This window comes from Cynocephalus volans, chromosome 17, assembly GCF_027409185.1.
Source record: "Cynocephalus volans isolate mCynVol1 chromosome 17, mCynVol1.pri, whole genome shotgun sequence".
NCBI classification, from domain to species: Eukaryota; Metazoa; Chordata; class Mammalia; order Dermoptera; family Cynocephalidae; genus Cynocephalus; species Cynocephalus volans.
Window position 1 is genome coordinate 9,105,691 of NC_084476.1, and position 27,702 is coordinate 9,133,392.

A 27,702-nucleotide genomic window follows, 5' to 3' on the forward strand; every position below is an offset into this window, starting at 1 on the left:
CAATCCCTCGAATCAGCCGCCGCGCAAGAGGAGCTGGCTTCCGCTTCCGGGGCGCGCACGCAGCACAGCTCCGCCCTTAACGACTGCACGCCCCGCCTCCGGCGGCGCCTGCGCACATTTGGCTGCGGCGGGGTGCATGAGCTAAGGAGTGCGTGGGTTGCAGGAGACCTGGAGAAACTGGAACCCTCATACGCTGCTCGTGGGAATGTAACATGCGGCAACTGCTGTGGAACAGTCTGGCAGTTCCTCAGAAGGTTAAATAAGCGTAGTTACCATTTGACCCAGCAGTTCTCCTAGGTATACAACCCAGAAATGAAACATGTCCACACAAAAAATTGTGCATGAGTGTTCACAGCAACGTTATTCACAATAGCCCAAAAGTGAGAGCAACCCAAATGTCCCTCAATTGAATGGATAAATAAAATATCCTTAAAATGGAATATTATTTGGCTATAGAAAGGAAGTGCTGATACAGTCTACGTGAACCTTGAAAGCATTATGTTAAGTGAAGGAAGCCAGTCAGGAAAGGCCACATATAGAATGACTCCATTTATGTGAAGTGTCCGGAGCACGCACATCCATAAAACAGACTATTAGTGGTGGCCATGGGATGGGAGAGGAAAATGACTACAAATGGATATGGGGTTTCTTTTTGGATGTGAAGAAAATGGTCTAGAATTAGATAATGGTGATGATGGCACAACTTGGTGAATATATGAAAAAACACTGCATTTTATATACACTTTAAAAGGGTAGATTTTAGGGGCCAGCCCGTGGCTCACTTGGGAGAGTGTGGTGCTGACAACACCAAGTCAAGGGTTAAGATCCCTGGTCATCTTAATTAATTTAAATAAATAAATGAATGAAAAAAGAAAGGGTGAATTTTATATTATGTGAATTATATATCAATAAAAATAGATATGAATCACTACTGCCCAGAGCCAGCTCTCAGCCCTAGACCTTTTTACCCTTCTCTTGCCCACTATTTCATGGGATCTCAGTTTGAGGTAGGAAGGATTCTCTCTCAAGTGTGAGCAAGATGGACATTTTCATTTTCTGATTTTTTACAAATTCCCTGGACTTTTTATAATAAAATATGTTACAAAGAAAATAGCAAACAAACAAACAAAAAAAACAAAAAACAAAAAAAAAAAGAAAACAGAACATTGTTGGAAGAGATCCCCAAAGAGATGTTTCCTACACCAGAGATACACAGTAGTGCCCTGCAAGGAAGTTTTCACTAGTTTGGCAAAAAGAACAAGTTACACGGATTTTTTTTTTCTCTCTCTCTGTTTTTTTTTTTTGTAGCTGACTGGCACAGGGCTCAAACCCTGGACTTTGGTGTTATCAGCACTGTGCTCTAACTGAAAGCTGTAAACTACAAATGTCCTCAAAATTTGATGGGTAAGGAAGTTTTCTGGCCTTTGAAATCCAGACGACTGGGTGGGGACCACTGCTTTTGAGGATATAGAGGAATTCTCTAGAATTTTGGGCTTGGGCTAGAGTGGCTGAGGAATGACAAGACTAGATCACCCAGAAGGCCATTATCAGCTAGAATGGAAAGGGTAGGGCTCAGCACAGTACTAATTTGTTCTCTTCTCTCTAAACAATTTGTTCTTTTTCAAAGACAGGGAAATGTGAAGAAAAAATGGCCCATAATCTTATCACTTACAAACCAATTACCATTTTAAAAATAAAATATACATGTACATCCCATCCTCTTCCTTTGTGGTCTGCCCCAAAACACTGAGCAATGCCATACGAAGTCTGCTTTCGACCACACATCTCATGGTTTACAATGTGAAAGTGCACAAAGGAGAAAAAACACACCTGGGCTAAAATGAAATGAAAAGCCTGATGTTTCATGCACCAAGTACTTTAAAAATGTTTTCTGGCTCTCTTGCAACATTTTACTTAATCATTTTTAGAAGAGGAATGGGGGACTTGGTAGGTGAGTAAAGGAAATCATCCAGTGGAGCCTTAAATAACTGATTATAAAAGCTTTTTGTAAAACCACACAAATATTTCAAGAATAAATGCATTCCAGAGATACGAACCAGGCAAAAAGAAACAAAAATTAATGAGATTGGGTTTACACTTGTAAACCGATCAAATGAACATGAGCTCTCAAGGGTCTATTGTGAAGTGCTTGGGGCAAGTGGACTATAGGAAACTCAGGAGAGGTTTCCATTGAGCTTGGGGAGGGAACCTTAAGGAAAACACTGCACCCATGAAATAAACAAAGTGAAGATGTTCACAGCTCAGGAGGGGCTCCTGCTGGTTCAGGTCAGAGAAAACCCAAGAGAGAGATTCCTAAAAAGATGAGTGCTGTAAAGAGACTGAAGGAAAATCTCCAGTCCAAATATGCTCCAGGAAAGGAAGGAGCCAAGTCGTGGTTAGTTAAAATCTGGTTACCTTAATGTAGCAATAAATTTAAGGCCCGTAAGATAATTAAAAACTTCCACCAGGCAACTATATCAGGGAAGAGAGAACCAAGTATGTTCCACTTCATCCCCGGCTGCTCTAGGGACTTTTCTGGATCTGGTAGCTAAGGACAAGACCCTGAACGTACATCATCACAAGAAGAGAGAGGAAAACCAACAGGCTTTCCAGCTATGGCTTGGCAACTGCTTAGTTCCCACAGCATCAGTTAGGACTCTGGGCGCTAGACAGGCTGCCTCAGGCAGGAGGAGATCGAGAACGGATGGGAGAGCTAGTCAGGTAGGAGGTGGTGTAGGGACCATCCCCAAACACGTTGGCGTATGATGACTTAAGGAACTGGACATAGTTCTGCATGCTGCGGTTGGTGCTCTCCGACTGCTCCAGGCGGTCTTTCAGGTCTTGTAGCCGGCTCTGGTAACGGCGGTCCACCTAAGAGGAGAAATAACGTGGGCCGAGTGTGTGAAAAGTCCAGAATAGGTAAATCCATAGAGACACTGGGACTTTATTAGAGGTTACCAGGGGCTGGGGAGAGGGGAATGGGAAGTGACTTCTAATGGGTATGAGGGTTCTTTTTTGAAAATATTCTAAACTTAGATTGTGGTGAAAATTGCAAAACTCGGTGAATGTTCTAAAGCCGATTGAACTGTACAATTCAAATGAGTGAGTTTTATAGAATGTAAACAATATCTTAATAAAGCTGTTTTTGAAAAAGGGACTGGGCTGGCCAGTTAGCTCAGTTGGTTAGAGTGCAGCCTTACAACCCCGAGTCACTGGTTTGGATCCCCACACTGGCCAGCCACCAAAAAAAAGGGGGGTGGGCTATCTATCTAGGATATCCTTAAGGGATTGGAAAGTGATTGGAGAAAATAAAACCATGTCATATTCATAAAAACAATGACGACAAAACACCTTGCCCTGCAAGTTCCAAGGAAGCTACAATCTCAGTCTGCCCCCCTTGCTTCTAGCCCCTTGCCAACCAACCCAACTCACATCCTCACGGCTGCGCCGCAGCTGGCTGAGTTCAGTTTTGGTTCTGCTCAGCTGAGTCTCAAGGTCCAGGATCTTGTTCTGGGCTGCTCGCTCCTTGGAGAGTGCATGCTCCTTGGTTTGTTCCACCTGCACAGAAAGCACAGAGGTGGGGCTGGTTTACCTGACTTGGGGAACAACCTGGCAGAGAGAAGCCTGGGCCACTCCCACTATCTGGTCTCACAGATAGCACTTGCACGTCAATGTGGGAAGAGTGCTCTGGAACCTTGAGGCAACAGCTAACAATGGGGACTACTTCTACAATCCAGCTTTACTGACCCTTTCCCAGCACCCCATGAGCCATCATCTAAGATGTGGTAAATCTGTTTAGAGTTCCATGAGGGCAGCAATTAAGTGAGAAATCATTATATATAAAGTGCTGAGCCCTTTACAATAACTACTCATTTGTTCCTTACAAGAAATTCATGAGACAGGTGCTACTATATGCCCAATTTTCATATGGGGAAATAGCTCAGAGAGGTTAGTGATTTGCCCAAGGCCACAGAGCTAGTTACTAATGGAACTGAGGCTGACCTGCCTCCTAGCATCTTCAATGGCGCTCTCCAACTGCCTTGCCAGGGTGCCACATTCCCGTGTCTTCTCCTCCAGCCGCAGCTGGGACTGGTGGATTGCCTCCTCCCTCTTGGCAATCACCTGTAGGAACTCGATATTCTGGGCACTGGTCGCCTCCAGTTTCCTAGGTGAAAGCACTCAATCAGATCCTGTGCATATCCCCACCTGTCTTGTTCCACCCCGCAAGGGGGCTGCCAGCCACCCCTGGACTGGGGAATCTCATCATGACAAGAATCTCCAAGGAACCACAAGAATAAACCAAAGAAATCTGCAGATCAGCAAGGCAGACAAAGAATGGTGCAACTGGAGCGGCAGGTTAGAGAACAGTGTGAAGAGTGGGAGAAGCAAACACAGACTGACCATGGGCTGGGCTAAGTGCACACATCATCACACAGACAACTTGCAACTTGCAGCTCAGAGGTGAAGAAACTGAACCTCAGAGAGGGGAAGTCATTGGCCCGAGGTCAGCACAGTTGGCAGATCTCAAAACCCATGCCCTCAACTTCTTCTACTGTTCATTGCTTCTTCCGTAAGCCAAAGGACTTCAGCTGGACCACTAAGCATCTTATGTGACCAGCCATGGGGCAGCTGTGGCCATCCCAATGTACACACACTGTCCCCACTGTACTTCCAGAATGCCTTTCAATTTAAGGAGCTCTGCAAGTCCTGCTGAAGCTAGCTGTGTTTTCGAGGCCAGCAGGGCAGAACAGAAATGGAACCAGGAAGGAGACAACCACCTGGTTCCAGCCTCCCTGCAGCTGAATAAGCCACCTGGGGCACTTACTCCCAGGACCTTAGGACCTTTACCTCTGAAACTAAGGCTGGGACCAGGGCTGGAGGGCTCCAGATCTCCTTTTACAGATACTAATGTAAGGTCTGTAGGAGACAGTCACGGGTCTAAGTACCTCTTGCCAGGTACCAGCTGTACGACCCTGGCCAAGTCACTTAACTTCTCCCTGAACTCAGTTTCCTCATATTCAAAACTGGAATAATACCAGCTAACTAATAATATATACTAAACTGTTTTAAGCATTTCTCTATGCCAGGTAAAGTGCTAAGATAATCCTTTATGAGGATTATCTTGTTGAAGACTCACAATAACACCATGAGCTACACTATTATCCCTACCTTGATCCTTTTCTCAAGATGAGGAAACTGAGGTTCAAAGGAGTTAAATGACTTGCTCAAGATTACAACGCAGGTTAAGCAGCAGAGCTGGGACCCAAGGCCAGGGCTTCTGATTCCAAAAAGTGTACTCTTCACCTCTGACTGCCTCCACCAGTCCTTAAGTAACAAAGAGTCAGATCAGAAAGGTCTTGGGAAGGATGATCAGGAACAAAGGGGAGAAAGAGGAGGAAATGCTCCCCAACCATTGTGTACTGGCAGCTCCATTCAAACAGGGCCCTGCAAGTGTGCTTGGACCAGGTGTGCCTTTGCAATAGGTGGTGCCTACAGGTGGACTGATCTTGATCACGCTGTTATGGAGCATCTCCCCCAAGGCTGAGAGACCACCTTTCTCTTTCCCACATGCTTACCACTGAAATGGAAACAGCTTTTCCTCTGAAGTCTGCCTAGTACCTTCCAGGGCCTTGAGTCCCTCAAACACTTCCGCACGCTAAGCACAAAGCAGCTAAGTGGCTGAAAGTCTCAGGTCCTAGGAAGAGGACAGAGATGGGACCAAGTGCCTCTAACCTCTCCAGTTCATCCACCTTCAGACTCAGCTGTTTATTTTCCTTCTGGGAAGCCTGATGTTTCTCTCTTGCCATCTCCAGCTTGTCCCCCTGGTGTTCAATCTAAAATGACAGGAACAGACTGGTTTACGAGACAATTTCCCAGTACAGCCCTCCCTTTTCCCTAAGACCTGTCATCCACACCCAGGAAAGGGGCATGCTGCCCTCAGCAGGCATCCAAGTCTTAATGCACAACCTGGAGAAAAGAAGAGAGCAGGGACAGGTTAGGCCCAACTCCCAAGACAGAGGCTTTCCCACTCCAAGAGAAGCCAGGTTGGATCCCGAAGAACCACGAGGATGCTTTCCTGATCAGGAGAGGCCACTCAGAGGCCCAGCTGAGATCCGGGGCAGACATGAGAAGGCAGAAGCAGACGCAGGCCTCACTGGGCCATCCGATAGATCACAGAGCTTTACCAGTTATGTCACTGGTACCACCGATTTCATCTTCCTCCTAACTGGGAACGAGTGCAGGCAAGGCAATAAGAAATCTGTCAATTCCTTCAGGCTGGCAAGTTTGAGAAGTTACTCAGAGGGATGCTTTATGCAGAAGCCTAAGATATCAGGGCTTGCAAGGCCCCAAGAATGCTCAAATTAACTAAGAAGTCAAGCAGCTTAAGAATACTGAGAAAATGGGCATGGGAGCCAAATAGAGTAGGCTGGGTTCGAATCTCTGTTTACTAAATATTAGCTCTGGGACGTTAGGGAATTACTTCTCCTCGTGATGCCTTGGGCTGCTTTCTGTAAAATGGGGAAAATAATAGATATGCCTCACGAAGTTCCTGGGAGAATTAAATGAGAGAATGCTGGACGTTAGGGAATTACTTCTCCCCTTGATGCCTTGGGCTGCTTTCTGTAAAATGGGGAAAATAATAGATATGCCTCACGAAGTTCCTGGGAGAATTAAATGAGAGAATGCTGGAGCACAGAGTAGGTGCTCAAAAAATAGTAGCTCCTTTTACTATTATTACAAGGAAGCAGGTCAAGAGAGGGGAAGGGGCTTGCCCAAGGGTCACACTGCGAATGAGTGGCATATAATTTCTTGGACACCGTAGGCAGTAGGCATGGTTCCAATAATCCACAGGCAGGTTGCTTCCAGGAGAAAGGGACTGCTTCTGTCTTTCAGGACAGAATCTCAGACAATGGATCTGTTAAGAGTAAGGAGAAGGCAGCTAAAGCAAGAGAAAGTCAGAAAAAAAGAAAACCTATGGCTCGGTGTCTGCTGGTCTCATCCGTGTTGTGTGGGCTGAGGACAGCAGGGGAGCAGGCAGGCAGAGGCAGGTGAGATGGAGCACTCAGGGTGGGGCAATAGCAAGAGGGCCCAGTGACTCCAAACGAGTGACGGCTCCTATAACTACAATCACTTTGTGCAAACACAAGGCATTTGGCACACCAGACTTTTATTTCACAGCACTGATCATAGCTCACTCCTTTCAAAAAGTGGCAGCCAAGAAAAAGGAAGTGGTCCTCCCTTGGGGGGCGTGTGCAGCTCATCTTGGTAAGCGGGCCCCTGCTCGAGCCAGTTCGTGGGACCCTTTCTGCCAGTCCCTTACCCGGCTGCGCAGGTCTGATATGATGGCTGTGAGGTCGATGTTCTTCCTCTCGTAGCCCTGCAGCTGGTCTTGGCACTCAGCCAGCTTGGCCTCTGTGATCTTGAGAATGTCAGGCAGCTGCTGCAGGTCAGCCAGCTGGGACTGGAACTGCCGACGTGCCTGAAGTAGGGAAGAAAGGCCACCGTTGGGAAGGACCTGACAGCTGGTGGGGCCAGGGAGAGTCCTTTGGATTTAGGGCAAGGCTGCCCACAATCCCCAGAAGAGGATCCTGCAAAATCCACAGGCAGAAGTGTGGCCTGCCCTCCCTTTTAGGCCAGAGCAGGTATCAAGCTGCTCTCTGAGGGGACTCACTTAGGCCTGACTTGTCTCTTGAGCCTGCCATTCATTTAGTCATCAAATAACAATGGCAACTGCATAGTAAACACCAGGAGCCAGGCATTGTGCTAAGGGCTCTCTGAAGTTGCTTATTTAATTCAGACAACAACATATAAAGTAGGTGCTGTTGTCTCCATATAAGGACACTAAGAATCAAGGGAACAAAGTCATTTGTCCAAGGTCACTCAGCTAAAAACTGCTAAAGCCAGAATTAAAGTCTAGTCTAACTCCAAAGCCCCTAGGAAGGCAATCGCAATGCTATAGGTCAGAAGGAAAGATAAGAAATATCTGATCTTAATCCATCCTTGTACTTAACAAAGAGGCTGAGAACTAGAGAGAGGCAGTGACTTGTCCAAGGTTATGAATATGAAACAAGTTAGTGGCTGAGCCTAGACTCAACCTGTCTCCAAGGTTACTATTAAGATTGTCCCTTTGCTGAAGTCAGCCAAACCATCTCTAGAAGAAGGGGATAGGAGGCATGTTTTTTGGTAGGAACAAAATAAAGACACTACACAGAATGAAATAGACATACCGAAGACCTGGCATACCTGGGGATTTGAGTCCACTTGGATGCTCCAAGCAGGAGGGTTTGTTTTTGTAAGGAAATTAAAGAGGAGACAGAAGAAAACCAGGAGGGGAAAAAAAGGATAAAAAAGCAGCACGAAAGAGGAAAGAGAGGAGACAAAAAAGCAAGCAAGCAGAGATCATGTCCAGGACCAGCCCACCAACAAGAAAAGTAGTTCATCTTTGTTGTCCAAGTCAGAGAGCGTCAGAGGCACACAAGGGGGACAGACTCACTGTCATCGAATTAGACATCTGAATCGGGTAGGGGAAGAAAGCAAGAAAGGGAGCAGTACCGCCTCGATCTCTTTGTTCATCTCGTCCTTAAGGATCTTGTTCTCCTTGTCACAGCGTTCTAGCTGGGCAGCCACTTCATCAGCCTCCAATCTGGTCTTCATCACCTAGGGACCAGCAATGCAATGGGCCATCATAAGCGGAGCCAAGTTTTGGTGAAAACTACCTTCCACACCCAACACTTTCCAGAAGAGGCCTGGTGGTAAGCCCCCCAGCCTGGCAGGGGTGGGGTGGGTGCTTCTCAGAAGGGCCAGGACACCCGGGGGGCCCACCTGACTCTTATAGTTGTCGATCATCCCCTCATAGTTCTTCACTGATGCCTTCAGCTGCTGGACCTCGAGGTGAGCCTGGTTGAGCTTATCCTCCATTGGGGCGAAGCTAGCCTAGAAGAGGGGGCTCATGAGGAACCAACAAGAAGGTCCCAGATCAGGTGGCGCTCCCACCCTCAACTCCCACCTTCAAGGAACCAGCAAAGAAAAGGCCCCCTCCTCCAACCCCCCAGCAGTTTTCCACAGAGAAGCAGGGAGAAAGACTCCTAATAAGACCAACTCAAGTCAATAGAGATGCAAATCAATGACTTCTGTGTTTCTTCTTTCAAAAGCAATACATTATTAGAGAAAATGAAGAGAAAACCAAGACACAATAATCGTAATGCATAATGCCTTGGAATATGGCTATATATCTATAGCTGTGTAGCTATTCTTTTCCCCCCAACAGGAATGGGATTATACTGTACTTACTGCTTTGCAACATACTTTTTAAATTAACAATATGTTGTGAACTTCTCAAGTCAATAAATATCCTTCTATAACCCAAATGCTCATCTTAGATGGGACAGTATAAATCATGGCATCTCAATACAATAAAATAAAAAGCAGTCACGAGAAAGAGATAATGCTCAAACAAATGACCTAAAAAGATGTCCATGAAATATGGTTAAATGAGAAAAGCAAGCTACAGAATGACAAATGGATGTGTATATGCTTAAATATGAACGTTAATATTGTGAGAAAAAACCTGGAAAAAATACATATTAGCTCTTAATAGAAACCTTCACTTCTGTATTACATTTCTGTAATGTTCCAAACTTTCACTATGAGCACATTTGACTTTTATAATTATACTATCTAAGGAAATACACTTTTACAAACATACTTCTGAATGGCCACACTGCATTACACTACCCAGATATACCACACTATAACTAATTCCCTAATTGTTAGACTTGGAGGTTGTTTGTAATTTATCCAACAATTGCACTACAACAAATGAGGTACTAGTACACTCTCACCAGAGTGGCTAAAATCTGTTTTGTTTTGTTTTGGCGGCTGGCTGGTGCGGGGATCTGAACCCATGACCTTAGTATTATAAGGCTGAGCTCTAACCGAGCTAACTGGCCAGCCCAGAGTGGCTAAAATCAAAAAGCCTGACAATACTGAGTGCTGCCGAGGAGACATGGAGCAACTGTGAACTCTCATATACCACGGACGGGAGCATGAATTTGTGCAGCCACTTTACTGCTTGGTGACGTCTATCAAAGCTGAACTTATGCATGACACCTAATGACCTGGCAATTTTACTTCAAGGTATTAACCAATAAAAAAGCACCAAATATGTGCACCCAAAGACATACAAAAAGCAGCAGTATGGAAACCACCCAAGGGTCCACTGACAGTAAGTAGAGTGGATAAATATACGGTGGTGTATTCATATAATGGCAAACCCTGTAGCACTGAGAATGAATAAACTGCTACACACAATAAGGACGACTCTCACAAACACATGCTGAGCAACAGCCAAGCAGAAGTCTATAAACTATACAAATCTAGAAAGTTCAAAACCAAGTAAAGTAATCTGTGGTGATAGAAGTCAGGATAGCAGTTACCTTTGCAGGAGTGTTAGTAACCAGGAGAGGTCACTAGGGTGTTCATAAGGTTTGGACAGAGTGACTGATAGACAAAGTGTGTTCACTTTATGAAAATTCTAGGATTTGTGTACCTTTCCATATGTTATTCTTCCTTAAAATCGATCTTAACAAAAACAAAATCAGTAAAAAAAATAAAATAAACCTAGATTTTACTGCCCAGATCAATAAAAAACCAAGATCAAACCTGTCTCTGAAATGTCAACCTCGGTTCAGTGCCTCTCACACCTGGCATGCTGGAGGGTGTACAGTGAGAGGTTAAGAGCCAGGGCTCCAGAGGCAGACTCAAGTTCAAACCCCAACTCCAACACTTCCTAGGGCAAAATCTTGGCAAGAAACTTGACCTCTCTTTAAGCCCCAGTCCCCTTATTCTTAGCCCAAACAGAGATAATCATCACATTATTGGGAGGTTGGGTGGTTTGGGTGAGAATTAATGCATGTGAAGGGGCCCAGCGGTCCCCCAGGAGAGCCAATGTTAATCTGTCAGTGCCACCTCATATGCATGGCCCGAGTGTGTCATCTTAAGCATTTCACACAGACTACTGCATTCTCACAAGGACTTCGTTTCCTCTTGCTAAGAACACTGCAGCAAGAAAAGATGAAATGTTGCACCCAGGTCCTACAGCTAATAAGAGGCAGAGTCAGGACTTGAATCCAGGCCTCTCTCTTAATTGTGCTGCTACCTATAGGCCCTCTCAAGACCTCTTGCTCATCTCTGGGCCCAACCAGGCATGCCCTGCCATCAGCCTCGCTCTTCTTCACACCACTGCCCGGCCCCCAGCTCTCCCTGCAGACCTTCAGCCTCTCGTTCTCTAGCTTGAATGCAGAATACTCGGCAGTCTGACGATGTAGCCTTTCTACCAGGCTGTCCCGGTCTTCCCGCATCTTCTCCTCCAAGGTTTGTTGTTGGTTTACAAGATCTGTCACCCGGCTGGAAGGTTTTAAAGTGAAAGCAGAGAGAGAGAATCAATTACACAGGTTCTGAGGAATGTGTGGAGTGGAGCCACATGTTCCTCCAGGCTGAGAAGCAGCTGCACTGCCCTGTCTTGGCACTGTAGTTGTGGCATTCCCATGCATATGTCCTGCATCCTAATAATGTCCTTTAAGATTTGTCTCCCATACCACCCCCTCCAAGAAGCCAGCTACAGTTCAACAATAAGCAATGACTTATTAAGATAAGTTTGTCATTCTGATTCTCCCATGAGACTGAGACACTCCCTGAAGACATGGACCAGGGACATGGTCCCTTCCTGGCGCCCCACAGTACCTCCCCGATCTCTCAGCCCATTGAGTCTTGATGTTAGGACAGACTCCTCTAGGATCTTTTCCTGAACTCCCAGGCTCCAGTCAGGGATTACTGCCCAGGCATTCCTCTCCAGGAGGGCACTTAGCACATGGTGCTTTTGTCCCCTGCAGTGGAGGCAGGTGCCAGGATTGGCTTGTTCAGGTGTGTGAATACCACCTAGCACAGGCAGGAATTGCAATGAGTATGTATGGGAAGAAGGCATGAGTGGAGGAAAAGAAGCCAACTCAGGAATTGGCTGCCCACCCTTGCCTCCTCCTTCTCCCTTGGTCACTCAGCAGGGCTACTGTCAATCAAAGAATAGAGACTGCGTCCTCAGAGGAGCCCTAGGACTCACAGATACTTACTCATCTATCCTGACCACAGACCCGTCATAAAACCTTTGCACAGTATGTGCTCTCGGTATTGATCAATTATAGTCCACCATTCAGCAAATACTTATTGAGCACTGACTAGGGCTAATCAAACACATCATATTGTTTTAACTGGCAAATTCCTACTCGCCCTTAAAAAACCCAGTTCGGACTTCACCTCCTCAGGACAACTCTTCCCAGACCCCTCTCACCTGTTCATGTATGCTTCCACTTAATTATGTTTTCTCCCACTAACAGAGAACTCCCTGAAGATAGCACCTGGCATAGGGCCTGGCACGTAGCAGTTTCTTATAACGTGTTTGCTAAATTGTGTTGAATACAGGAAGATACTTCCTCAGGGACTTTCCTGACCTGGAAGACTAGGAAGACAGCTCCCCTGGTGACCTGTCCTTAGCCCAGGGAGTCCATGTCTCTTGTAGCTGTCTCCTCTACTAGAGTACAGGACAGGAAAAATGCATTTGTCTTCTTACTGCTGTAATCCTAAAGGCCAGCACATAGCCTAGTTGGTATATGATAGATGCTCAATACATATTTTTTTGAATGAATGAATGAACAAATGAGAATGATCGAATGGTCATGCTGACAGTTCACTAGTGGCAAGAAAGCTGTGAGTTCAGTCACCTGCAACTTGAAACCACTTTTGCCCCCTACTCCCATGCCTACTCCCATGCGGTCACTGGCAAATCAGCTGCTGTCCCTGGGCAGACAACAGAGAGAAGACCCAGGATCACCAGCTATCCCATCCCCCATTACCAGTGCACCTAAAATACCAGTGAGCCCAAGATACCAGTGAGCCCATTTCCCAGGCTGTGTACACTAAGGCCAGGCTTCAGCCCAGGCACTGGAGTTGGGCCCTGGCCTTTGTGACCAGAGAAGCCTGGCCCCTTCTCAGTGCCTGCCACTGTGATAGGACTCCAGGACCAGGGTCAGAGCCAGAACCCCAGCTCCAGTGAAAAAGCCTGACTCAGGGCTGCTCACATGCAGCCCAGTGCAGCCACTGACTAGGAGAGACCAAATGGCAGTCTAGTGACCCACATGACCTGCCTCAGGTCACCAGGCTCCTTCCACCTGCACATCCAAGTCCCTCAATCGGCCCACACTCCCTCTCCTAACACAAAGACATACTCGTTCAGGACAATAATTTCCAGCTCGAGATCTCCCTTGTCTTTCACAACTTGGTTGTAACGGCTCCTCCATGATTCCAGAGTGGATAAAGCTTCAGCGACATAAAGATCCTAGGAACAAGGGACAATAGGGCTCATTAACTTACTGTTAGCACTGAGGCTGCAGTGAGTAAGAGCTGGGCTTACTCTATTTCTAATTTTCTTTGGTGCAGGGGGGTGACTGGCTGGTATGGGGATACGAACTCATGACCGTGATGTTGTAAGGCTACAGTCGTGGTTTCACCTCTGGACAGTCTCTCACCCTAATAACCTAAACCTCACACTGCAATCCACATTTCTAGAGAGCACCAGGAGTGATAGTGGGAGCCCAGCTGTTGCTCCTAGATTTCCAGCAATCACATGGATCCCGTTTCCAAAATCTTCCCTAACTATCAACCTCACCCACATTGTTGATGTGTCTAAATTTTCCCATAAACCCTCCAATCATCTCCAGCCATCTACCACCCACCCTCCTTTTCCCCATTTAATCCTCCCAACTCTCTGCCCCTCCACCCAGTCATCCATCCTACCAGCTCGGTCAGCCTTTCCACTACTATCACCCCTCCATCATCCACCCATCTGCTACCTGTCTATCCAAACACCCCCACCCCCACTAGAATCCATCCTTCCTTGGGGCTGGTGAGAGGAGAGGTTGGGCCCCCCACGCCTGCTACCTTGTCGGCAAGTTGCACGTGCAGCTGCTCAGCATACTCCTCGCTCTTCTCGGCTCGCTCTTTCTGGGCTCGGATGGCCTTCTTCAAGCCTTCTTTGTCTCGGTCTCCCTTTTGCTTCAATTCCTTCAGCTGCTCCATGATGGCCTCCACTTCTGCCTTGTGCTGGTTGCCACTACGCTCCAGGTTCTGGGAGGGGAAGGGGTGATAGAGGAAGGAGGAAAAGGGCATAATGAAAAGAGAGAGTGAGGGAGAGGGAAACTAGGACATCAGTTGTGGGAGGGCTTAGGGCTTCCCTAATACTGACTAGAGATGCAGTCCCTCCCAGCACCACAGCACCTCCCTGGATCTCTCAGCCCACTGGGTCTTGATGCTAACACAGAAGTCCTCTGAACTCCTTCCCTGAATTCCAGGCCTAGTGGTCAGGGATACCACTCAGTCACTCAGCAGAGCTGTAACCTCAGAGGACCCCTGGGCTCACAGATGCAAGAAGCATTTGAGATATTCCCTTCCTTCATGTAGTTAGGTAAACTGAGAGCCTACAGGATTAAGTGACAGACCCAGCGGTATGGTTGGGAAGGATACCTAAGATTCCAGGGTCTCTGTCCACTGCTCTTGCCACTGTCCCAGAGTCTCCCTGAAGCATGAGTGCTTTGGCAGCAGCTGCCCCATAAACCTTTGGGGTACACTTGCTGAGTGTGATACTCTGGGCCAGGCCACTGCTCTTGGATGGCCAGGCCCCTGCCTCCTCCTTCCCCACTTTTGGGGCCAGCAGGTACCTTGATCTGCATGCACAGGCGACTGTTCTCAGCCTCTTTGCACCGAAGCTGTGCCTGCAAATGCCCACGCATGGACTCCATGGACTTAGAAAGCTCAGATGCTGTCTTCGCTTGAGCCTTTAGAAAGACGGAGAAAGTGATAAAGTCAGGATTTGAACCCAGCTCTCTGCATACCTGCTATGCTCTACTGGCTCATAAAAAGGTGCAACTTCTGGGGACAGTACCTTCTCACACTGTATTTCTTGAAGGAGCTCTTCCACTTCCTTGTCCTTGTCTTGCAGCAGTAACAGCAGGCGCTGGGAGAGAACATACAGTGTCATGAGACCCCGGGGAAAGGTGAAGAGGCCCAGCCCAGGGAGGAGAGAGACTTGAAAGTGCCTGGCCAGTGAGGCCCAAGGTCCCAAACACACTGGTCCACATCACAGAGACCCTGGTGGGATGCACCTAACATAGTATTAAAAATGTTTTTATTTTTAAACAATGAACATGCATTTATTTTGTAATTTTAAAAAAAGTAATGTTAATGGTGGAAAACACTGAAATGCACACAAAAAAACTCTAAAGAATCCCAATATCCCTCCTCACCCAGAGATAACTACCATTAACACATATTAGAAGTCATATGCACATTTAGTTCCATAACCTACAATCCCACATTTACCACGATATGATTAAATCTTACACATCTTTTGAAATAGATGCTTAATGTTTCAATTTACTGATGAATCATAATTTAACAAGGCCTCTTGAGCTGGGAATGCAGATTTAGGCATTATCATCATTACTGCTGAACCTCCACTCCTTCCTCAAGTGGGCATTGTCCACAGCAATGTGTGCCAAGCAGCCAGGGCCAGGGGTGGGTGCCACACGTTGCTCAGTTCAGCCCCATCGTCTTTCCCTTTCTTGGAGACTTATAAGGGCATTAAAACATCAAAGGCTCCAAAAAGTCTTGGAATTAAGAAGCCTGCTGAACTTTTTGTACGGGCCAGCCACGGGTTTATTTGGCCATGGACCCCTCCTCCCTTTTTTGTTTCTTGTACCCATTAACATCTTGAGGATCTTAGGATTCCAAGTAATAGACTTTTGAACACGATACTTTGGGAGAGATTCCTAGAATTGTAACATTGAGTCAAAAGGTATGTGCTTCTTGAAGGTTTTGAATCTATAATACAAATAGGGAAATTTATAAATTTATGATTTATAAATCCATCATCATTATTATCATCCCCCATGTTGATGCCCAGCTTTGTGGCTCAAGCTCTCAAGCGATCACTAGACAAGCCTAGTGAAGCAGTCAAGACAGAAGACAGCAGCCCATTTTACAGATCATGAAACTAAGACCCAGAGAAATGCTCCAGCCCTCCTGCCTGCATTCAGCACCTCCAGGCTTGGCACCCGAGCCCGCCTGCCGCCTGTACCCAGCAGAGCAGGCAGGGGCGCTTTAGTTACCGCTTTCTCTGAGTCTGCCTCCGCTAGCCGTTTCAGCAGCGCTCCTTGTTGCTCCATTAGTCGTTCAGAATCCTTCAAGGGAAGGCAAAGGGAAGCAAGGCCAAATCATTAAGCAGTAAGCCCAGATGTCTACATCTTATTATTTTATTCCTTTTCCAAAAACAACATTTCTCCTTTTAGAAGTAATAGTGAACACATCCTAATTATGCAATAGTGAACACCAATAAAGCTAAAGCCCCCTCACCCACCTCTAAACACCACTCTACTGTGACTAGTTTGATCAGTGTCCTCCTCATCCTTTTTCTATGCATTTACATGTAGCTGCACCTAGAGAAACATCTTCCTTTGGGGGGTACAAAATGATACAATACGGTATTTAAGTGTTACAACTTGATTTTTTTACAAACAGCTTTATTGAGATATAATCTTGGATACCATGCAATTCACCCATTTAAGGTGTACAGCATGGTAACTACAGTTAATAATAACGGATTGTAGACTTGAAATTTGCTAAGAGATCTTGGATGTTTTCACCACACACAAAATAATAGGTAACTATGTGAGGTGATAAATATGTTAATTAGCTTATTGTGATAATCACTTTACAATGTATATGTATATCAAATCATCACGTTGAACACCTGAAATATGTCCAATTTTTATTTGTCAATTATACCTCAATAAAGCTAGAAAAACTAAAGTGTAGAATTCAGTGGCTTTTGGTATACTGCATTAATTTTTTTTAATTGTGGCTATATATATATATAGAGAGAGAGAGAGAGAGCATAAAACTTGCCATTTTAACAACCTTTAAGTATAAAATTCAGTGGCATTTAGTACATTCACAATATTGTTCAATCTTCACCACTATCTAGTTCCAGACATTTTCATCATCCCAAAAAGAAACCCTGTACTGGTTAAGTAGCCATTACCCACTGTTCCCCCACATCCCCACCAGCCCCTGACAAACACTAATCTGCTTTGTGTCTCTAATATGATGTTGCATTTGTAACCTCTCCCACCACCTCTGGGGAATGAGGTTGTTCCCAGGTTTTGCACCTACAAACACTGCAGCAATGGATATCACTGGGCACACACAAAGTCCCTTTCTGTGGCTGATACCAAGAAGAGAAATGGTAGTGTCAGAAGGTCTGTAATTTGTAGCTGAGATGCCCCGCAAAATGCCTGTGCTGATTCACATGGCCACAAGCAGGACGTGAGTTCAGTCTTACCCAAACCCACCAGCACTGGACAGTAGCCAACCTATGCCTGTTGCCAGTCTTTGCCAACACGACTCCTTCTGCTTTCATTTGCATTTCTCTAATTACCAGTGAGGCCTAGCATCTTCTCATATATGTTAGCGATTTGGGTTTCCTCTTGCCGGAACTGCCTGCTCACACCCTTGCCCATTTTCTCACTGGGCTGGATCTTTGTGACTATCCCTATTCTTCCCTGGCACCTGAACAAAATATCCCTTGAAGGAGGCTCATCCTCTCTTTCCCTCTCAGGCTCACAGGTTCCCTTCACAAGCCAAGAGAAAGGCCTCCCTGGTTCCCAAAATTTCCTGGGGACCTAGAAACTGACAGAAGACAGCACTGTTGTTTCTGCAGCAACAAGAAGAGGCAAAGAACACGAGACAAAAGTCTTGGCCAGGGGCCCAGAGCCCAAAGCTGCTCTCACTGCCTTCTAGGCCACTGGTGGGACACTAAAACTATCGCCCAACTCTTCTGTCATCCTATGTGCACAAACTCACTGAAGCCCCTACTCTAAGAGCCAAGCACTGTCACCACCCCCATTTTACAGATGAGGAGACTGAAGCTGGGAGAAGTGAAGGCAAGCTGGTTAAGGCCACATGGCTGGAAATGGCAGAGCTGGGCCCTGAAGCTGACTTGGACTACAGAGCCAGAGTGGTTCCCCACCACACTGAGTGCTCTTCAGCAAGCATCAAGATGGGGGGTGCAGTCCTGAGTGCCAGATGGGCACCAGGGAGATGAGTCTGGACTGAACAGGAGACACCTGTTCTGCATGGGAATGCTGACCCTTCATCTCCAACAGGAGTTGGGACTCCAGGATGATAGAAGCTAAGAAGTCAAAAAAGGGGAAAAACTGGGTAGAATAAGAGGTTTTCTAAAGGCACCAGTCCCAGGACAAACAGCAGCAGCACATACCACTTAGCAGGCACATATTACATGCCAGGCAGTATGCGAGTCCCTTGTCTCTACATCATTTCTAATTCTCACACAACCCCATGTGCAAGATGCTATTTCCATTTTGTAGGTGGGACAACTGAGGTCCCAAGAGGTAAAAATCACCTGCACAAGATCACGCAGCCAGAAATGAAACAGGTATATCTATTTTGGTGAATAATTTGGCCATAACTAGTAAAACTGATAGAATCATATATTCTAGAAACTCTCAAGCACATAGGATAGTGTACATGAATGCTTATAAGTAATGTTATCACAAGTAACATTACTTGTGATAGCAGACGACTGAAAATATAAGTATCCATCAACAGAAGAATGGATAAATTGTGGTAAAGTTGTAAAATAAAATATAGCTTTGAAGATTCACTATCTTAGGCCTTAAGGATAAAAATGATCTCAAAAAAAAAAAAAAGATGATCTCATAAAAATACTGTTTAAGTGAATAAAGCAAACTTAGACACATATGAAACAATGTCATTTATGCAGTTTAAAAACACGCTAAACTATATTGTATGTTGCTTAGGGATACATACGCAAGTCATTAAAAATTATCAAATTCAAGATAAAGATTCCCTCTGAGAGGAGGGAAATAAGTTATCACAAAAGGAGACAGTAAAGGGACTTAACTGTGTAGACAAGGTTTTATTTTAAAAGCTGGGCAGTGAGTATACCACTTTTTTTTTTTTTTTTTAAGATGACCGGTAAGGGGATCTTTTTTTTTTTTTTTTTTTTTTTTCGTTTTTTCGTGACCGGCACTCAGCCAGTGAGTGCACTGGTCATCCTTATATAGGATCCGAACCCGCGGCGGGAGCGTCGCTGCGCTCCCAGCGCAGCACTCTACCGAGTGCGCCACGGGCTCGGCCCAGGGTAAGGGGATCTTAACCCTTGACTTGGTGTTGGCAGCACCACGCTCAGCCAGTGAGCGAACCGGCCATCCATATATGGGATCCGAACCCGGGGCCTTGGTGTTATCAGCACCGCACTCTCCCGAGTGAGCCACGGGCCGGCCCGAATATACCACTTTATATTACTTACACATTAATTTTTAAAAAGAAAAAGTAAGAGAGATTGACAATTTTAATAATAGAAAAATGCTAAACTTAGAAAAATGTCATCATTTCATTAGTGTTAACATTTTGGCACTAGACCCTTCCCAGCCTCAACTAGGCAAGCTGCTGCCACCGCCCAGGGGCCCCACTGGAGCCCTGAGGCATGGAGCTGCAGGAAACTGAACCCAGCAGCAACCAGGTAAAGAGCATACCAAAAACACCATTTTCACATGGGTAGCCCTCCACAGCCACCGCAATTGCCATGGCTGCCACAAAAGCGACTAGTCTCTATAGCACCAGTCACAGCCACTTTGCAGATGGCACGCCAGACTCTCAACTTCATTGACACAAGGAGAGGCACCAGCAGAGACGAAAAAAAAGAAAAAAAAAGAAGAAGAGGTCTGTACTAGTCCGTTTGTGTTGCTACAACAGAAATACCTGAGACTGGGTAATTTATAAAGAACAGAGATTTATTTGGCTTACGATTCTGGGACAGTTGCATTTGGCACAGGCCTCAGGCTGTTTCTACTCATGGTGGAAAGTGTCAGGCAGCCAGTGGGTATGAGGAGATCACATGGCGAGAGGAAGCAAGAGAGAGAGAGGAGGTGCCAGGGTCTTCTAAACAACCAGCTCTTGTGGGAACTAATAGAGTGAGAACTCACTCATTACTCCCCCCATCCCCCAGGGAGAGCATTAATTCATTCATGAGGGATCCATCCCAATGACTCAGTTTCCAACACTGCCACATTGGGGATCAAATTTCCACATGAGTTTTGGTGGGGACAACACATCCAAACTCTATCGAGTTCCTCTCTCCACAAAGCACACTCAAGAGTAACAGAAGAAGCATCTGATTTATGATAATAGAGGAGGACTTGATCATACCTGTCTCAGTACTGGACAGATCATCTAGGCAACAAACCAACAGAGGAACAGTTAATCTATGTTTATTAGTGGGGGAAGGGGGAAGGGGAGAGATTGGATAAGGGGCATAAAGAATAAGTATGATTTGTAACAATGAATATGCTAATAAAAAATAAAAATTTAAGGCTGGCCAGTTAGCTCAGTTGGTTAGAGCACAGCCTTATAACACCAAGGTCACAGGTTCGGATCCCTATACTGGCCAGCCACCAAACAAACAAACAAAAAAATTAAAAATAAACAAATAAATTAAATGCTTAAGTAAGAAAAATGTCATCATTTCATTAGCACTAGCATTTTGGCACTAGACCCTTGGCATCTCTGCTTTGAAACAGACAGGAAGACAACTGTTTATACTGTCAGTCTTTTCAGAAATATTTGCTAACGCAGCATTATTTACAACAGCAAAGATGCAGAATCAACCTAAGCGTCCATCAATGGATAACTAGATAAAGAAAATGTGGCATATACACACAATGAATACTATTCAGCCTTAAAAAAGAAGGAAATCCTATTACTTGCAACAACATGGATGAACCTGGAGGACATTAAATAAAGTGAAATAAGCCAGGCACGGAAAGACAAATACCACATGACATCACCTATATGTGGAATCTAAAACAGTCAAACACATAGAAGTAGGGAGTAGAATAGTGGTCAGCAGGGGCTGGAGCGGGGTTAGGGGGATACTGGTCAAAGGATATGAAGTTTCAGTTAGGAGGAATAAGTTCAAGAGATCTACTGTACAACATGGTGACTATAGTTAATAACAATGGATTGTATACTTGAAAATTAACAAGAGAATAGATTTTAAGTGTTCTAATCACAAATAAAAATGTGAGGTCATGCATATGTTGATTAGCTTAGTTTAGCCGTTCCACAATGTATACAGCTTTTCAAAACATGTTGTACACTATAAATATATACAATTTTTATTTGCCAATTTAAAAAATAAAAAAGTTTCAAAAAATATTTGCTGACATGGAATGTTTCAGAGGAAATCTTTTAAGAAAACAAAGTGATACTACACAATTTGTGTCTGCCACCCATTAATTATTCTTCTACCTAACAAAAAATTCAGGTCTGGTACTCTCTCATCTTCATCCCACAACCCGTGGAATGGGCTGAACCCCTCTCTGACTCCCCACAGCCTTTCTCCTGACTACCAAGGTCCTTCCTGTGCTACCTGGCCCAGCTTCAACAACTACGACAGCACTGTCAGGGTGCCAGGCGCTCTGTGTATGAATGATTTCACTCATCTCTCTATGGCCCTCTGAGATCAGGCACCGATATTTTCTTTTTACAGACAAGGAGACAGGCTCAGAGGATGGGCATGCAGTGCTAGAGGGGTAGAGCCGAGTCCAGAGTCCAGGCCAGGAGCTCACCTCTTTGCAGTGCTGTTCCCTCAGCAGGTCTCGGAGGGTGCGGTTGGTCTCCTCAAATGTGCTCAGTTTCTGCAGGAGAAGTTCCTTCTGCCTCGTTAGGGTGTTAATGTCCGTGCAGGTCATTTGTTTCTCCTGGAAGACAAGCAGGAGGTCTTACAAGGTGCAGGGAAAACAGGCCCCATGGGGGACTCAAGAGGTGCTGACTCCAGGAAGCCCAGGCAAAAAGAGCCGGGCTGTGCGTGGGGCCAAGGTGGTTAAGGGCAGGCTTCCCGGAGGAGGTGCACCTGGAAGGGCGGGCAGGAGCTGATCCTGCTGAGAGCAAGAGGTGGAGAACGGGGTAGGAAAGCTCATTGTGGGCGAGTGTGGTCATGGCAGGCTTCCTGGACCACGTAAGAGAGGATGATGACACCTGGTGGCTGATACTTGCCAGAATCAACCACCTGCCTTGACTCACTGTGATCCCAGGTGACCCATGATGACGTCTCCTCAGAGGCCACCAAAGGTCATCTTCAAGGGTTAAGGCCCAGGAAGTGAGAGCAGGGACTGGGGACTATAGAGTTAAGCGTGCCTTACCCTAGCCTGGAGATGTCATAAAGTCTGCCTGATGACTGCGTAAAAGACCCCACCCCAGCCTGCAGCTGCCCCTGCCACCCCAGGCTCAGTCCCAGGGCTGGGGTCTTTCTGCCTTGGGTCACCTACTGTTTTCAGCTTCCCGATGGTATCCTTCAAAGCCATGACTTGCTTGGCAGCAGCAGCCCCATCCATTTCAGCCTCCACCAGCTTGGACATGAGGCACTCTTTCTCCTGCTGGAGGTGTTTCTTCTGAAGCCTGGGGCCAGAAAGACAGGGCTCTGTGAGCCCTCCCAGGCCCCTGCCAGCCCAGAGCTCCGAGGGTTGCCTCACAATGCCCTGCGAGGCTCAACTCTTGTCAGGGAACAGTGGGGGAGGGGGAAGTGATGGCCTTTCTGGTAAAATGAGGGCCAGAAGTCACATCAGCCTGGGCACCAGACCAGAGCCTCCACACCAGGAGACATTATGCCACCTGTGGCCCTGCTCGTCTCCCAGACAGCCACCATCGTCACCTCTGTCCCCTGCCAGGGCCTCCCAACCACCATCTTCAGATCCACTTTTGAGCCCTTCTATCTGTTCTCCATGCTGGATCCAAGGCTGGTCAACTTTCCATGGCTCCCAACTGTTTTCAATGCAAATGTCTCAAGGTGGCCACTAAAAGCTGGCACCCTGTCAATCTCTGTGGTACTCCTTGCCCTCTGCCCACCTTCTCTGGCCTGCTTTCCATTTCTCACTTGCAAAACACCTTCCCACCTTGGGGCCTTCCCATGAGACGTTCCCACTATTGAGCATACTTTCTCCCCTGACACCTGTCTGCCTAACTCTTAGCCATCCTGCAGGATTCCTTTAAATGTCACTTTCTGGTAAGAGTTCCCTAGCTACCCCAACCCCTCCCTACCGCATGGGGTATTCCTTTTCCCTGAGTATGAATTACAAGCACAATCAGGTAATTAACTGTGAGTCTGAGTTGAATAGGCTCCAATGCATAGGGAAAGACCATGTATCTGCCTTCTCCATTGCTTTCCATTTATTCCCAGGGCTTGGGGCAGCCTGGCAGGAAGGAATAAACGCAGGGGCAGGGTAGGTGCCAGCTTACATGGTAAAGTCCTTCTCCTCCTTGATGCGCTCGATGTTGTGCCTGAGCACTGTGTTCTCGTGCTCAGTCTCGGCCAGTTCGTGGGCCACCTCCTCCAGCTCTTCCTTCCGCTCCTCCAGAAACCGTTTGGCCATCTGGCGCTCACCTTTCTGCATCTTGACCTGCCAAGGGCACACAGGCAGGAGCCACTTAGGGGAGCTTTTTCTTCTAAGTCACGTTGCTGGGCCCAATGCTTTGGATCAAAATAAGGGCCCCTCTGATTGAGAGCTACACAGGCCGTGTGCCAGGTCCTTATGGGCACAACCTCAGTTAATTGTCACAAAGACTGACTCTCCAGTGAGATACTATTCCTCTCCATATTTTATAGATGTGGAAACTGAGTATAGAGAGCCTGAGTGACTTGCTGATTGGGGATGGGGGCAGGTTGCAAACTGGTTCAGCTGGCACACAGTAGGAAGAGAGATGTCACAAAAAGGCCCCTACACTGTGGGCTATAGGGGAAGGAGGGCTTGTTGCCAGTGGGGCCAGCCACAGGTTCTCTAGCAGAATCCCTGGACCACAAGTACAGGATGGACGATTAAAGATACAGATTAAGCCTGGCCAGTCAACTCGGTTAGAACACAGTATTATAACAACAAGGTTCAGATTCCCATTCTGGCCAGCTATAAAAAAAAAAAAAAAAAAAAAAGGAATAAATAAATACACAGAATTACATTTAATAAATTAATAAAACAAAGACACAGGTTGCATTAGCAATCAAGACCTGGATTTCAATGCTTGCTCTGCCAACTTCCTAGTTGGAGATCTGTGATTTACAAGTTCATTTCTTTTTTTTTTTTTTTTTTTTTTTGTCGTTTTTTCGTGACCGGCACTCAGCCAATGAGTGCACCGGTCAGTCCTATATAGGATCCGAACCCGCGGCGGGAGCGTCGCCGCGCTGCCAGCGCAGCACTCTACCAACTGCGCCACGGGCTCGGCCCCAAGTTCATTTCTAATTCTATTGCTATATCCAACCCCAAGACAGCTAAGCAACTGAAGATAAACTTCATTTGCCTGCTGGGGGCTTCATTTTTGTTAAACTTTTGTATAAAACGGAAAGCATAGGCCCTAGTTTCCCAGTCATTCATGTCTACAATGGGGAAAATAATGCCAACAATTTCATTCACTGCTGTAAAAAGTCAAATCAGGCCATCCTATAGAAGACCAGACAAGCTCAGTGCTCGATAGAGTGGGCCCGTATCAGTGCGGTGGTATTCCAGGCTGCCCCAGCTACCAACCCAGGGGGACATCCCAAGTCCTGGGCAACTGTGCTGGGGAAGGCAGGAGGCCTGCAGAGAGGCAGCCTAAGAGAAGTGTCCACCAGGAACCCACACGGGCAGTCCCACATGTCCTCAGGATATTAGTTGTCCCAGCCCTATACCTCTCTCACCTCAGACTTGAGACAACCAACCGCATTCATTAGACTGTCGATCTTCTTATCATAACGGTTCATTTTACAGTGACCTGAGTCATCATCTTCTGTAGAGAGGTCACTTAACCGCATCACCGAGACCAGCTTTTCTGAAGATGGTGGTGTAATCTCTAGGCAATGAGGTGGATTCTGAGGTAGAGGAGGGAGAAACACATGAACTTGTAAGGCAAAACTCCAACCATGAGTTTCACCACAGCTGGTTGTCCACCGGAGGCTTATTTATTGAATTGGCAGGAAAAGCCAAAATAGCTAAATAGCCAACGACAGGGACCCCGGGAAGAACAACACTCCAAACCCTCTTGATGGAACATTATGTACCATGTTTAAATTATGTTTTTGAAGAATTTTTAACATGGAAATAAAAAGCGTGGGTTATAATGTTAAGTTTAAAATACAGAATACAAGGCCAGCCCGTGGCTCACTCGGGAGAGTGCGGTGCTGATAACACCACGGCCCCGGGTTCAGATCCCATATAGGGATGGCTGATTAGCCAACTTGGGAGAGTGTGGTGCAGACAACACCAAGTCAAGGGTTAAGATCCCCTTACCGGTCATCTTAAAAAAAAAAAAAAAATACAGAATATAACAAATTGGCAAAAATAATAATACCCAAAGTTGGCAAAAGTTGGGGGCAATAGATATTTTCACATACTTAGAGCAGAAGTAAAATATGTCAAAAGTCCTTTAAATGAATATGATACATGATAGTGGTTAGGTACAAGAGTAGATGAATCTGCTGAAAAGGTATTTAAGGAACAAGTAGGGAAATTTGAAAATCAACCAGATATTGTATGATATTAAGAAATGAAGATTTTAGGGCCGGCTTGTGGCTCACTTGGGAGAGTGTGGTGCTGATAACACCAAGTCAAGGGTTAAGATCCCGTTACTGGTCATCTTTAAAAAAAAAAAAAGAAATGAAGTTTTTAGGACTAATCATTGTTTTTTGGCTATGTAGAAAAATATTAGAAACATTATTTGAAATGCACATGGTATGATGTCTTTTTAAAACACATCAGCATAGGGCCGAGCCCGTGGCGCACTCAGGAGAGTGCAGCGCTGGGAGCGCGGCGACGCTCCGCCGCGGGTTCGGATCCTATATAGGACTGGCCGGTGCACTCACTGGCTGAGTGCCAGTCATGAAAAAGACAAAAAAAAAAAAAAAAACAAACAAACAAAAAAACACATCAGCATAAAAAATATTTTTTAAAAAAATGCACATACACCCCAGAAAAATGTATGCAAAACTGCATAACACTTTTATGACCAGAAAGAAAGATATAATCCAGGGGCAAGTTTTTGATGGGTTTTTGATATATTGAATTTGACTCTCATTCTGTAAGTTTATTCTGATGTATTAAGTAATTGTTATTTCTCATTACTTATACGGTTCTTTGCTCCTCTTAAGCTGAGGTGGCTAAACTTCTGTGCCGATTTCCAGGGGAAGATAATGGCCATCAGGAATAAAAAGAATTGTTCAATAAGGATGTAACTATTGTGTCTATCAAGCAGGATTCATAGGGTTCAATAAAGAAAAGACATAAACTCTTTGTCCCAGCAATTCTATTTCTGGGGATTTATTAATATCTAAGAGTGTGAATCAATATTTAAATTCAAGGCAAGGATATAGCTAAATATATGAGAAGATAGTATTGGTTGAATGCATAATGGTACAAATGTAAATACAATGGAATACTGCCTTAAAAAAATAATGTGCAACCCTGGCTTGGTTAGAGCATGGTGCTGACAACACCAAGGTCCTGGGTTTGATCCCTTTACCAGCCAGCGGGGGGGGAAAAAAAAATCACTGTAAAGATGGTTATTAAAATAATAGTAATAATAATGTGCAATGTAAATATAGTCAAAATATGTTAAACAAAAAAAAGTGTTATGCCATGATAAGTAAGGTATCCCATTCTTACTAAAACCAGAAGGGGTCTATTCATAAGAAAGATCAGGAAGGTTTCCCACCTAGAATTTACATGGGTCTTCTCAAGGTGGTGGGATTAGAAGTATTTTTTTACTTTCTTCTTTGTGCTAATTCAGATTTTCTAAATTTTTAACAATGACTACATATTGCTTTTATAAGTAATAAATATTAAATATTTTTAATATTTAAAAGGAAGAAAATAGAAAAATGTATACATAGTACGATTACAACCATATTTTTAAAACAACAGAAAAACCACGCATAGGAGAAAGTGTGGTAGTAAATGTACCAGGAGTGGCTACCTGTGGGTATGATGGGGATACAGTGGGCAGAGGGCAGCTTGCAGGAAGCTGGGTGATGGTTACACAGATACATTCAGCTTGTAAAAGTTCATTGAGCAATACACTTCTGATGTGTATACTTCCCTGCACTTTTCAACAAAATATTCTTATTTTTTAAAACTTAACAGTGGCCAGATTTGAGCAGTAGAATTACAAGTGTCTATTTTCCTGTATTTCCAAATTTCCATAATAAAAAATAGATCGCTTTTAATAATAGAGAAAAGAAAACACCTAACCTTTCTCCAAGAGACAATCTTATATACCAGAGGGGTTTTAAGAAATCAAACAAGAATCCTACATGTACACAGAAGCTTCTGGTCTCCATTTCCAGCTCCAGCCCACACTTCTACCTCATGGGGCCTTTTTCCTTTTGTCCATAACAGAAAGGGTCAGGCTACAGCTCCCAGAAACACAGCAAGCCACTGGGAAGTGGAAAGGGGCAGGCCCAAAGGAGAAACTAGGAAAGATGGCTACCATATGAGTGACTGAGAGAGCCTGGACCAGTCACCTCTCTAGGATTCT

The 27,702-nt window shown here is 45.4% G+C and overlaps 1 protein-coding gene across 11 annotated transcripts in view; it reads right to left on the reverse strand.

Annotated features, from left to right (window-relative positions):
• Window positions 1-1,790: 1,790 nt before the first annotated feature.
• ODF2 (outer dense fiber of sperm tails 2) overlaps window positions 1,791-27,702 on the reverse strand; it is a 31,494-nt gene continuing 5,582 nt past the window's right edge. For 9 of the 11 annotated variants that reach the window (XM_063082540.1, XM_063082548.1, XM_063082547.1 and 6 more), the window contains 17 exons: window positions 24,872-25,042; window positions 23,443-23,603; window positions 22,476-22,605; window positions 21,777-21,908; window positions 16,215-16,286; window positions 14,990-15,061; window positions 14,766-14,882; window positions 13,990-14,175; window positions 13,278-13,387; window positions 11,271-11,406; window positions 8,824-8,934; window positions 8,554-8,658; window positions 7,322-7,480; window positions 5,734-5,834; window positions 4,003-4,165; window positions 3,433-3,558; window positions 1,791-2,871 (listed from right to left, as the gene is read on the reverse strand). In XM_063082540.1, coding sequence (XP_062938610.1) covers window positions 2,680-2,871; window positions 3,433-3,558; window positions 4,003-4,165; window positions 5,734-5,834; window positions 7,322-7,480; window positions 8,554-8,658; window positions 8,824-8,934; window positions 11,271-11,406; window positions 13,278-13,387; window positions 13,990-14,175; window positions 14,766-14,882; window positions 14,990-15,061; window positions 16,215-16,286; window positions 21,777-21,908; window positions 22,476-22,605; window positions 23,443-23,603; window positions 24,872-25,042 — 2,244 coding nt within the window. In that variant the 3' untranslated portion in view covers window positions 1,791-2,679. Of the gene's footprint in view, window positions 2,872-3,432; window positions 3,559-4,002; window positions 4,166-5,733; window positions 5,835-7,214; window positions 7,481-8,553; window positions 8,659-8,823; window positions 8,935-11,270; window positions 11,407-13,277; window positions 13,388-13,989; window positions 14,176-14,765; window positions 14,883-14,989; window positions 15,062-16,214; window positions 16,287-21,776; window positions 21,909-22,475; window positions 22,606-23,442; window positions 23,604-24,871; window positions 25,043-27,702 lie in introns of those variants that run through there. The other 2 variants (XM_063082539.1, XM_063082545.1) reach the window with 2 other exon arrangements.